The sequence below is a fragment of the Diceros bicornis genome, chromosome 1 (genome assembly GCF_020826845.1).
Source record: "Diceros bicornis minor isolate mBicDic1 chromosome 1, mDicBic1.mat.cur, whole genome shotgun sequence".
NCBI classification, from domain to species: Eukaryota; Metazoa; Chordata; class Mammalia; order Perissodactyla; family Rhinocerotidae; genus Diceros; species Diceros bicornis.
The window spans coordinates 21,319,129-21,331,666 of NC_080740.1; the positions used below are offsets into that span (position 1 = coordinate 21,319,129).

General features: G+C 36.7%; 1 protein-coding gene across 1 annotated transcript in view; it reads left to right on the top strand.

The window, feature by feature from the left end:
- ARSK (arylsulfatase family member K) overlaps window positions 1-12,538 on the top strand; it is a 51,309-nt gene that overhangs the window by 36,466 nt on the left and 2,305 nt on the right. Inside the window, exons 6-7 of the mRNA XM_058532952.1 lie at window positions 2,050-2,274; window positions 10,638-10,862. Coding sequence (XP_058388935.1) covers window positions 2,050-2,274; window positions 10,638-10,862 — 450 coding nt within the window. The remainder of the gene's footprint in view (window positions 1-2,049; window positions 2,275-10,637; window positions 10,863-12,538) is intronic.

Here is a 12,538-nt window from a genome sequence, read left to right on the forward strand (position 1 = left end):
TTGCACCCTCAAAATCGCTTTTGAAAGTTTGTACCTATCCATTTATCCATATCTACTAAAGTGAAATAGTATATAATGTTGCTGCAGGGAGTGTGGGAATACTACTCCTGAAGTCTCTTCAGGAAAAAAAAAATGCAGCAGCTCACTTAAAGTTACAAAGTTTATGGACTATATTACAAAGTTTATGGAATATATTGTATCTTGTTGTTAAATCTACAACTGGTCTGGTCACCATATAATACTTGCTACTGTTCAGTGTGTTTGTTCAACAAACACTGAGTGCCTGCTAGCTATCAGGCACTATGTCAGGCACTGGTGGTACTCAGTTGAGTATTGTTAAGATATGACACATTAATTAAAAGCACTGGAAGCTCTTACCCCACCTCAGGGCCTTTATATTCACTGCTCCCTCTGCCTGGGATGCCCGTCCCTTTGCTTTTTACATGGCTGGCTATTCTCAGTTTTTAGCTCTCAGCTCAATTACCACCTCAAAGATGTCTTCCCAACCAATGTAAGTTAGTATGCCAGCCCCATCATCCTACTTACTCCTTACCTTATCTTCTTGTTTGTTTTACATCATAATCTTTAGTTATTTAGTCTATTTACTTGTTTTCTGTCCGTTTCCCTTGAAGAATGTGAGCTCCATGAGGTCAGGGCCTTCCATCTTACTCAACATTGCATGCTAGGTGCCCAGCTTTGCATCCACAGTGCCTAGCACATAATAAGAACTCAGTAAACATTTACTGAATGAGTGTAAACACCAGCAATTATAACATGTTGTTGTAACTACAGTAGTATACAAGTCGTAGGGGTCTTGGAGGACAGAAATTCCTTGGATTCACTCTACCTGGAGGAGCAGGGAATGCTTCACCAGGGACGTAATGCTCGAGCTGGGTCATAAAGGAAGAATGGGAATTTGCCAAGTAAATGGTGGGAGAAAGGGCATTCAACACAGAAGGCAGAGTATGTACAGAGGCAAGAAAGTCTAAACTAATTATTAGGTCAGGGAATTCTAGGCAGTTTAGGATTGTGAAAGTAAAGGTCTAGGGGTAGCTGAGGGTGCTGAGCTTGCTAAAGAATTAGACAATGGGAAGATGTGAAAAAATTTTAAGCTGGGCTGTAACATGATCAGATATTTTAGAAAGATAGCCACCAGAGTGGTACAAGGGATATTGTGGAGGGGAAGGAGGAGTGGAGACAAGAAGACCAATTAGGAAGCAATTACAGCTGTCCAGTTGAAAGATCCAGATGGTCTGAACTCCGTAAATAACTCCATAGAGCAGTGGGTCTCAGTTCTGACTGGACCTCTGAATCACCTGTGGATTTTTCTTAATAATACAGACCCCTGCAGGCCAGATTCAGGAACTGCCAAAATAGAGATGACCTCTCTGGACTGCGCCTTACTGTGTTTCTCTTAATTGCATGAGGAGGAAGTTTCAGGACACTAAGAGACAGGGACTGGTCAGAGGAAGTTTACTGTCCAGTTATTCCCTATCCAAGAATATGCTAAATCACATTTGTATACCGTGTGTACTGCTTCCAGCTCTTCTTCAAAGGTGGGATTTCCATAACCCTCAGCCAACTTCATGGGCGTGATCTGGCAATTGAGGATTTGGGGGAAAGGGTGGCAGGGTGGAGGTGTTCTGACCCCTCTTTTCACTTCTCATTGGGCAGAAATTGTGGGTCGGTGGTGATATCAGTTGTTTCATCATCTGAGACACGTATAGTACTGATATCCAGACTCGTCTTTCTTTTTTTCATTCGAGTCACTAAGAGGAACTTGTTTTCCCCCATTCTCTGATAGAAATAGAGAGCAAGCCAGCATGATCTCCAAATAAAGAAACTTATCCCATGAGTATTATATTTTCTCCTTCCTCTCTCTAGTCTGTCAACTGAGGGGCAGGCACATGAAACTTGGTATAACTTAAGGTAACATGAACATGTTAAGAAGCATCCTTACAAATTCTTATAGAGTTGTTATAAACTTATTGTGATAGAATAAAACATAAATTGAAAGATAATTAAGATTTATCTTGATTTGTATTATAGGTGAAATTATTTTGGCTCTTCGTCAGTTAGGTCTTCTTCAGAAAACTATTGTCATATACACCTCAGACCACGGAGAGCTTGCCATGGAACATCGTCAGTTTTATAAAATGAGTATGTACGAAGCTAGTGCCCACGTTCCACTCTTGATAATGGGACCGGGAATTAAGGCCAACCTACAAGTATCAAATGTGGTTTCTCTTGTGGATATTTACCCTACCATGCTTGGTAAGTAAGGCAATTCTGTAAATATTTCTAATAATGCTGGGGAATGAATAAGCAAAGTAGTCAGAGGCCCTGCTGACTTGTTTATAACCTTGAGCAACTCATTTAACTGTGAGTCAAATCCGTATCTGAAAAATGAAGATAATATTCCTCGGGTTCCTTTGGCCTTCACTTAGTATAGTGATTTTTCCTTCAAAAGATTCAGTCAGGATATGACTATAAAGTAAGCCACAAAAGATATTCAGGTTCATAACTTTATAGATATGATTTGTATATAATTTGATTCTCTACCACCACCTCCCTAAAATGTAAGCATTTCCCTTCTGGATTATTCCATCCACTTTCAAACTACTAATTTTGTACAGTGTCAGAAAAGTCTCTTAATTTGATGCTATAAACATATTTCTCCTCAGAATCTTTAGATTATTCTGTACTATTTGCTTCACTAGCTTCTTAATGTCTATAAGCATAACAATAGGCCTAGAACAGCAACATTTGGATAGGGGTTGTTGAAGATACTAGAACAGTGCCATCATCAAATTTAGAGGAAACTATATAGAACTGTTAGTTTCTATCTAAGTTAAAAGAGTACTTTAAATTCAATAACATTTAAATACTGTAATTCCTCTGTTCTAAGCCACCATCAATTGCAAAAAGTACCATGAATTTATAAATAGATTTTGGTAAAAAAAAAAGATACAATATAAGATATATATGTTTAATATGTATTAACATATTAAATGTATAATATGTATTAACATATTAAATGCTTAATATGTATTAACATATTAAATGCTTAATATGTATTAACATTTAATATGCTTTCATATTAAAATGTGAAAGCAAACGTATCTGAAAATCAAAGAAATAAGGAAGCTCTTTTTGTCTCCTTCTTTCAGCTACACCGTCTTTCCCTTCATTTAACTCAAGACTATTCTAGGGTCTTAAATTTCTTTACAGTTAATTTATATCAGTACCTTTTCCTTTTCTCTTTTATTTCACATCACTTCTTGTATATTTGAACACAATTCTTTGTTGTTCTTTTGCCTGATGTATATTTTTAACCTCTTCAGTTTCTTAGTCATCACTTACTGGTTCCCCTTTATCCCAAAGTAATTATTGCACTTAGCCATACCTCTGCCACCTTCTGGCTCCATAACTTCCAGGCAATCCTTGTTACTTTTCCTCATTTCTGTTTTTATAAGAAATGTATGGAGCCAGTCCTGATGGCCTAGGGGTTAAAGTTCAGTGCTCTCACTGCTGCGGCAGTGCTGCCTGGGTTCGTTTCCTGGTTGCAGAACCACACCACCCATCTGTCAGTTGCCATGCTGTGGTGGTGGCTCACATAAAAGAACTAGAAGGACTTACAACTAGGATATACAACCATGCACTGGGGCTTTGGGGAGGGAAAAAAAAGAAGACAATTGGCAACAGATGTTAGCTCAGGGTGAATGTTTCCCTGCAAAAAAAAAAAAAAAAAAATGTGTGTGCAATTAGGATTATTTGTAACTATCTTATTATCACCTTCATAGTTTTATGTATATATGCTTCTTTATGGTGGCATTTCTTTAGTTTTCTCCCCTAGTTTTTCCTCACGTAGAACTTTCCCTACCCCATTTCCAAATTTCCTTAAATTTTTAGCCTTGTTCTGTTTTCTTGAGGTACAGTTACCAGAACTGCAAAAGATTATGAAAGGTTGGAGTGATTCTTTCTCAGTTTTCCATCAATATATTTCACAGTGATATCTGGAGTTTTGTTTGTCTTTTTGACTCTAGCAGCTAAATAGTCCAGTGTCTGTAGGGAGCTGTCTGCAGTGAGGCCTAGTCTATTCCTAGTCATTCTATCACCACGTATGTTAGTCGATTTATATGCATTGTTTAAATCATTTTTCTTTAACTGTTGTTTTATATTTGCCTACGATGCAAATTTTCTACTCTATAATCTTGATACACTATTATCACTACTTGCCATTTCATACATCATAAAAGTTAAAAGTCATCAGCAAACTGGAAGATTTCATAATGTATTTATCTAACAGATTATATAAGAAAATATCAAATGAAGTTGGTTGGAATGAGGGAATTTTCATTTATCCACCTAGAGGAACACCTGCCTATCCCTGCCTACTTTATGCTACTTGACAATAAGCATTTCTTTAACCAAGACAGAACATTCCCAGAGACTCCTTTGCATTGCTTCCCCACACTTCTGGAAATGATGTAGGTTCTCTGCAATTGCAGGGTTTTTTCTGCAATTTGTCAATTATTACGGTTTTCTAAAATTCATAGTTCTACATAGATTTTTATTTATCTTTCATTGATTCTTGGTAATAGACTCCTTCTGAGTCGCATTTCCCTGCAGGATGTATTTTATTAACAGCATTGAGATCATGTGTTGATTAGACCTGCCCAGCTAAGGTAAAGGAAGTAAAGCCAAAAATCAGTGTCTCTCCAGTTGTAAACAGGAAATTACCATCTTCAAGGCTTAGCACAGTTTTTTGTTGTTGTTTTTTTTTGGTTTTTTTGGTGAGGAATGTTAGCCCTGAGCTAACATCCATTGCCAATCCTCCTCTTTTTGCTGAGGAAGATTGGCCCTGGGCTAACATCTGTGCCCATCTTCCTCTACTTTATATGTGGGATGCCTGCCACAGCATGGCTTGATAAGTGGTGCATAGGTCCGCACCCGGGATCCGAACCCAAGAACCCTGGGCTGCTGAAGTGGAGCGTGCAAACTTAACCACTACACCACCGGGCCAGTCCCTTAGCACAGTTTTTAATGTGTTTCATAATGAATATTTTTATTATCAAAGGGGGCAAGTTGCATTTTTATAATTTTTGGGGGGGGAGGGGGAGTAGAGAGAATATCTGTGCAAGGGTCTTTATATAAAACAGTGAAACATTTTATTAACCAGATGTTAACTAGAGATAAGGTAGAAAGAGAAAGATGCAAGGGGCTGCCACAAGAACCTCATGTTGGAGCCAGGAAACAACATTGTAACATTATTATTTATCTACAATTAACTTTTTATAAATGATACAAGGTTAATATTCATAAAGCTCTTACAAATCTATAAGAAAAAGAGAAATACCCTGTTAACAAATTAACAGAAAGATATAAACAAGCAATTCACAACAAAAGATACACAAATGGCCAAGATATTTTTAAAGGTTCAAACTCAGTAGTCAGAAAAATATTCAAACGAGAAGATACCATTTTTCTTTCACATGTAGAGTTTGCAAGGATTAACAAGAATTAGAAAATCTTGTATTAGAAATAGGACTTCTGATATACTGCTGCTGGGAGTATAAACTGGCACCAATTTTCCAGAAGCAAATGTGGCATTATGTTCCAAATTTCTTAGAAATGTGCATACTTTTTGACCTAGAAATTCCAATTTTAGGGAAAAACTTAAAGAATACACAGATTTATCTCCATGGATATTTATTATAGTATTATGTTATATTAAAGAATTAGAAACAGTATGAATGTCTAGTAGTAATGGATTGGGTAAAAAACAGTCAATTTTATTTTAAAAGGTGAAATGCAATGTGAAAATGGCCCCCATGTATTATTAAAAAGAAAATGTAGGCTTTAAAACTGAATAAACAGGTTTGTTTTATTGTTTTGGTTTTTGCTCATTTATTGAGACAGGGAGTCTATCTAATTTATTGTCCAAATCAGCACATTTTTTTAGAGTAAAAGGGTACTATTAACTATTACACCAGGATTGACGGGCACAAACTGAGTCTGTTGCCTCGGTGAACAGCCTTACCAGCCAACAAGGCAAAGATTATTCTGATGGTCCATGTTTAATCTGATGTTTAATACAACCGTTTAAAATGCAATTGCTCAGTGCTGGAAGAGTTTAAAGCTACTCTAGTAGGGATTAAGTCTAAAATTAGACGTGTGGGACAGTATGTTCTGTTTCACCTCTTCTTAATAAATAAACTTATACAGCTTTTGATGAAGTATCCACAAAGGACTTCTTATTTTGTGATTCTTCTAATCAATTAGGAGCTTAAAATAGATATAAAGTGTAATCTATTAGAATTCTAAAGGTCTTTTTTCTATTAGCTTAGCTGTAGCTGTATTATTTTGTATAAATCCAATTTACACACAGAGTATGGGATTAAATTTCTCAGATCAAAGCCTCAAGCCAGACTTCCTCTTCCCTTCCTTCCTATGGACCTTAGAAATATCATATAAAAGATGGTGATTCAAAAAACTGTAAATAGAAAGATATTGAATAGGAAAAACTAATAGGGATTCCTGTTTTAATAAACCTACTTTACTATAAAGAGTCTATTGAAAATTTAAGATGCTACAATGCTTTTATTAAAAAGTCTGCATTTACAAGTAGTTTTTTAAAGGTATTTCAAAAAAGTACTTTTTTTTTTTTTCTGAATATGACTCTTTTTTTTTTTAATTTTTTATTTTTTTATTTTTCCCCCCAAAGCCCCAGTAGATAGTTGTATGTCATAGCTGCACATCCTTCTAGTTCCTGTATGTGGGACACGGCCTCAGCATGGCCAGAGAAGCGGTGGGTCGGTGCATGCCCAGGATCCAAACCCGGGCCGCCAGCAGCAGAGCGCACGCTCTTAACCGCTAAGCCACGGGGCCGGCCCAGTACTTTCTTTTCTATAAAATTATATTATGTGATAGAGTAGGAAGAGTGTTCTTCTTAGTCTATTTATCCTTGTAGCTGCTTTATTGTATATTATCTCTTTATCGTTTTCTAATACTGGCAGAAAAGTGCCATTTTTATGAATAGGAATTTTTTGTACTATTAAAGCTGATACCATTATTTCAGAGATTATTCTTTAAAAATTACTCCTCGAAATATTTTCTTCTCTGATAACCTAATATCAGCATCCTTTAGCTCAGTTAGTAATAAAGGTAGTCTCATTTTAAAATTAAAACTTTTATTTTCTCTTTTAAACTTATTTTCACGTGAATTTTTTTCTTTTAATAGTTGATCTATTTTGTAAAACACCTGCCTTCCTCTCACTTAAAAGAGAAATCCAGATTTTTTTGAATTGTGAAAATGTAATTATATAAAAATGCAATTGTGTTTAAAAGAATGCATAATTGCTAGTGATTTAAATTGCAAAATCCTCCTTGTTCCAGGGTCTTAGTGGAAAGTTGGGAGGGGCATTCTGCATAGACTATTTTGTTTTTATCAGCTGAAAAATATTGTGAAGTTGAATAACTACAGTAAAGTAAGACTTGTGGGGTAGTATCAAAGAGTGCAGAGATCCTAGAGTCAGACTGCCTAAGTTCAGATCCCTCCTTCAGTATTTACCAACTGTAGGGCCTTGGGCAAGTTATGTAACCTCTCTGGTCTTCAACTTTCTTATCAATAAAATGGAAATAATAGAGGCTATTCCATAGCTTAGAACGATGCCCAGAATATGGTAAACATTTGACTGTTATTATCATTAATATTGATAATATTAATGTTATCAATATTAATGTTGATAATATAATGTTAATATTGATAATATTATCATTAATACTGATAATGATCTTCTTAGGTTTGCCCTAAAAAATGTACATAGTTTGCATCATTGCCATCCAGTCTAACCCCTTAGCTTCTGATATGGTCAGGAAGAAATATAATCTTATCTCTCTTCGGGAGACCATCACACATATCCAGGTCTGCATTTTTACCCATTTGTTTACTGTTTTAAATTTAAGTCAGTCTTTATTAAGAATCCTGCAGTTACTTCCAATCTTTGCTTATACTGCAAAGAGAGATAAAACTTAACTTTAAATGGGATTAGAATGACAGATTTGCCAGAGGAAAAAATATGAAAAATGATTTTAAACAAAGTTCAAAGAGCTCTTTGAAAAGCCGTTAAAGCTAAAGGGCTTTTAAGGAAATCATTGATAAATATATGAGAAATGAGTACCCAGTTTCCTGAGGTATAGAAAAACTAATAAATACCTAAAGTATTTATTAAATACTCTGGATATTTGACATGGGTTTTATTCATCAACATCAGTTTACAAAGGTATATTATTCTACCAATAATAGACTGGAAACAGGTCACCATTACCTCTTGCCTGGACTCCTGCAATAGCTTCCTAACTCCCACCTTCTGTCCTACCCACTTTTAGTCAATTCACCATATAGTAGTTAGCGTCAGACCATGTCACGCTTCTGCTCAAAATCCTCTACTGGTTTCCCATTTCACTTGGAGTGAAATCCAAAATCTTTAGCTGAGCCTGAGAGTCCAACATGATTTCCTCCCCTCCCAACTTATCTTTTACACTTTTAGCCCTCACCTACCCTGCTCCAGCCATACAGGACTCCTTGGTGTCTGGGGAAGGAACCAAGCAGCTTCTTGCCTCGGGGTCTTTCCAGTTGCTATTCCCTGGCAGAATGCCCTTCCTTCCCGCAGATATCTAGAGGGCTCGCTCTAGCCCTTCCTCAGGTCTCTGTTTAGATGTCACCTCATCAGAGAGGCCTTCCCTGAGCACACTGTATAAAAGAGCAAATGAACACATTCCTGCCAGCACCATCTCCCTTTTCCTGCTTTATTTTTCTTCACTGCACCGATCACCATCTGACATATTGGCTTGTCTCTCTCCCCACATCAGAAGGTAAGCTCTAAGAGAGCTTAGCGGCTTTGTCCACTGTTGTTTCCCTACACCTGGAACAGCACCTGGTTTGTTGAATGATTTAAAAAAATAAATACTTAAATGGACTCTTATCCCAGTTTACTACTGAATTCTCATATAAACACAGGGGAATCACGTAAATTTTCTTAGTCTTCCAAGCTTCTTTAGGAAAAGTAGGCTAAGACTAGATCTGAAATAAGGTATTTTTAAGTATTAAAGGTTATTAAAATGCTGAATACAGGAACTTCCCACAGTCATGAGTATATGCTGTTGGGTCCCTGCTTCCCAGCCATCCTCAGAGGCCTCTTCTCTTCCTCTTGTGCCTCACGAGTGGTGCCACCTGGTGGCTGACACACAGACCAGCCTGACCAGCCCATTCCCTCGCCACTTTGTGTCCTCCCAGGAGACCTTACTAGCCTGCTGTCTTGTAGCTCATTAGTTCCATCTTGGGTAGTCCCTTTCTATCATACATATCCTCTTTATAGTCTTTTCTCCTTCTTTTCTTTTTGTTTTCAACTGGTTATCTCTGAAATATTTCTCTCTTCTTTCTTTCTGCCTTTCTTTCTTTCTGCATCAAAATTCCCTGATTATGATTGGTTGGCAGATTAATACTTGTAATACGACCCTTCCAAGGAAAATGGAAGATACAAATGTCTAAATCAAATTATATGTAAAACAAGTACTTTCAGAAGATTTATAGAGGTCTTTGTCTTTTCCTTATTCTCCTTTAGTTAACATGTTTTTCCTCAAATACTTAGAGTCAAGTTAATTTTCTTATTCAATTTTGTTTAATTTCTAGCATTACAGATATATTACTTTCTATTTTTCATTGGAAATATTTCATTATACCTAAAAAGATGGAACATTGAAACCAGAAAAAGGGTGGGGGAGCCAACTGCAGACTCATTTTGGAACTATCCTGAGGACCCAGCCATAATTAGTGGTAATTTTTCTATGGGAAGAATACAGTTTGAGTTCTAAACAAATACCTTAAAAACAATTTTTTAAAATACAACCTGTTTTTAAGTTGGACATTTCTCATGCTATTGTTCTATATTTCTGTATTTGATAAGGAAAAAAAAATTATTTTTCCCTAAATCATTATAATCCAGGATTTCCCAAGGTATATTCTGCAAAATGCTAGTCCTTCAAGATGCTACTTGGGGGTAAAAAAAATGTTCTGTCATCAAATAACTTGAAGACACATGGCATACTATATACCACCCTTGAAGGTTTATGATACACTTCAGCAATAAATTTACATCTATGATAAATTTACCTATTTAATTTTAAACATTGTTTGCAAACATATACATGACTACTAAACCTCTTTTTTGTATAGTCTTATTAATATCTCCTGGAACAAATCTGAGAAACAACTATGATTATTTAATCATTCAGAAATAAAGGACTGATGATATTAACTAATATTTGTTGAGGGCTTCCTCTGTGCCAGGCACTGTTCTCAGAATTTTACATAAATTATCATATTTAAACCTATAAAATACAGACATTATTATTATTCCCCTTTTACAGATGAGGAAAGTGAGGTTCAGAGTTGTTAAAAACATGCCCAAGGTCACATGGCTAGAGGAATAAGCATTTGGAACTAGACAGTCTATTTACAAAGTCCATATACAATCTCTAGTCTCTGTGACCTTTAATGATGTCATTTATGAATATTCAACTAGTGAAAGAATGAGTTATTAAAAAATGTCGTGGGTTTTTTTTGCGTTACATAGATATTGCTGGAATTCCTCTGCCTCAGAACCTGAGTGGATACTCTTTGTTGCCATTATCATCAGAAGCACTGAAGAATGAACATAAATTCAAAAACCTGCATCCACCCTGGATTCTGAGTGAATTCCACGGATGCAATGTGAACGCTTCCACCTACATGCTTCGAACTAACCAGTGGAAGTATATAGCCTACTCTGACGGCTCTTCAGTATCGCCTCAACTCTTTGGTAAATTTGTTAATATATTTTTTAAGTATAATATTATGTGTAATGAGCTGACCTACATAGCGCTGCTCAAGAGATCCAGTAATCATTGTTAAATAAATAAATATCTACTGTTCCTCATGCTGGGACGATCTACAGAAGGTAGCTCTTGTGAGGAGCAGCTTCTTTGCAAATCAGCATCTGAATTTCAGAGCAGGTGCCCTAAGACTTTTGATCTGAGTCTCCTGACTGAGAGTACTGCTTTCTCTAATCAAGATGTCTTCTAATACTCATGGTTATCTTTCCCAATCAGTAATCAACACCCTCTCATTGTATCTTGGTTTCAGCTGTTCTGGAGGATTAACACCTGTATCTTATGGAGCCTGACCTTCTCCATATATTATTTAATGTTCACCCCAACTCCACAGGATGGTACCATTATCATTTTACATAGAAGGAGACTAGGGGTCAAAGGGATTCAGATACCCGCGTGAGGTCTCACAGCTAAGTGGCAGACCTGGGATTTCAATCCAGGTCTGACTCCAAAATCCATGCTCCTTCCATTCTATAAAAATGCCTGCTGGCTTCACTACTCTATGAATTCATTTTTAAGCAAGATTATTAGATTTAAGGTTTTGCTTATCCTTTGCCCCCTTTTTGCACATAAAATATGTTCTAAAGCCATTGTTAATATTCGTTTCTCTCTAAGTTTCCTTCCCAGTTACAACTGTCAAAATTATTAACTCAAAATAATTCTTTAGGGGCCAGGGGCCGCCCCTGTGGCATAGTGATCAAGTTGATCATGCTTCACTTCCACGGCCCGGGTTCACGGGTTCAGATCCTGGGCACAGACCTACACCACTTGTCAGCCATGCTGCAGCAGCAGCCCACGTATAAAGTGGAAGAAGATTGGCACAGATGTTAGCTCAGGGCTAATCTTCCTCAGCAAAAAATAATAATAATAATAATAATAATAATTCTTTAGAGGCCAAACTGATTGACTCTTTTAACTCTAAGAGCAAAAGATTGTTGGCTTCAAGAGAAAGTCCTTAAATTTTCATCCTGATGAATGATGGGCATCTCTTGCTCTTTCATTGGCCATGTTCTGTAGAACGCAGATGTGACTATCAAAGGATCACTGGAGGAGCCTGCCTTTCCTATGTTCTCTGAGTTTATTCATTGACTTCCCTTTCCCAAAGAGATGTCATCTGAAGTCACCTAGAAAAATCATAAATGTCTTCCGGGGTCTTCTTGCTAATGCACTCAAATAGGCCTGTAGAGGTTTTTTCCTCAACATGCATTGTTCATTTACTATCTTAAGTAAATTGTCATAAGATTTTTGATTTGCTATTTTTCCAGTTAGATTCGCATCCTAGTTATATCCTGTGTCTTCCTACATTGTAGGTAAAAAGGGTGTTTATGTTATCTGAAATATTTATCATTATTTTCTCAATGGTAGTGGTTGAGAGAAATATTTATTTCCATGGCTATTTGCTCAAATGGACAGTATCGATGAATGTAACTTCCAAAAGTCCAAGCACAAGATGCTAGTATATAAAGAAAAATCAGGGGGCCGGCCAGGTGGTGTAGGAGTTAAGTTCCGACACTCCGACACTCACACTCCGACACTCGGCTCAGAGTTTGCAGATTTGGATCCCAGGCGCAGACCTACACACCACTCATCAAGCCATACTGTGGCA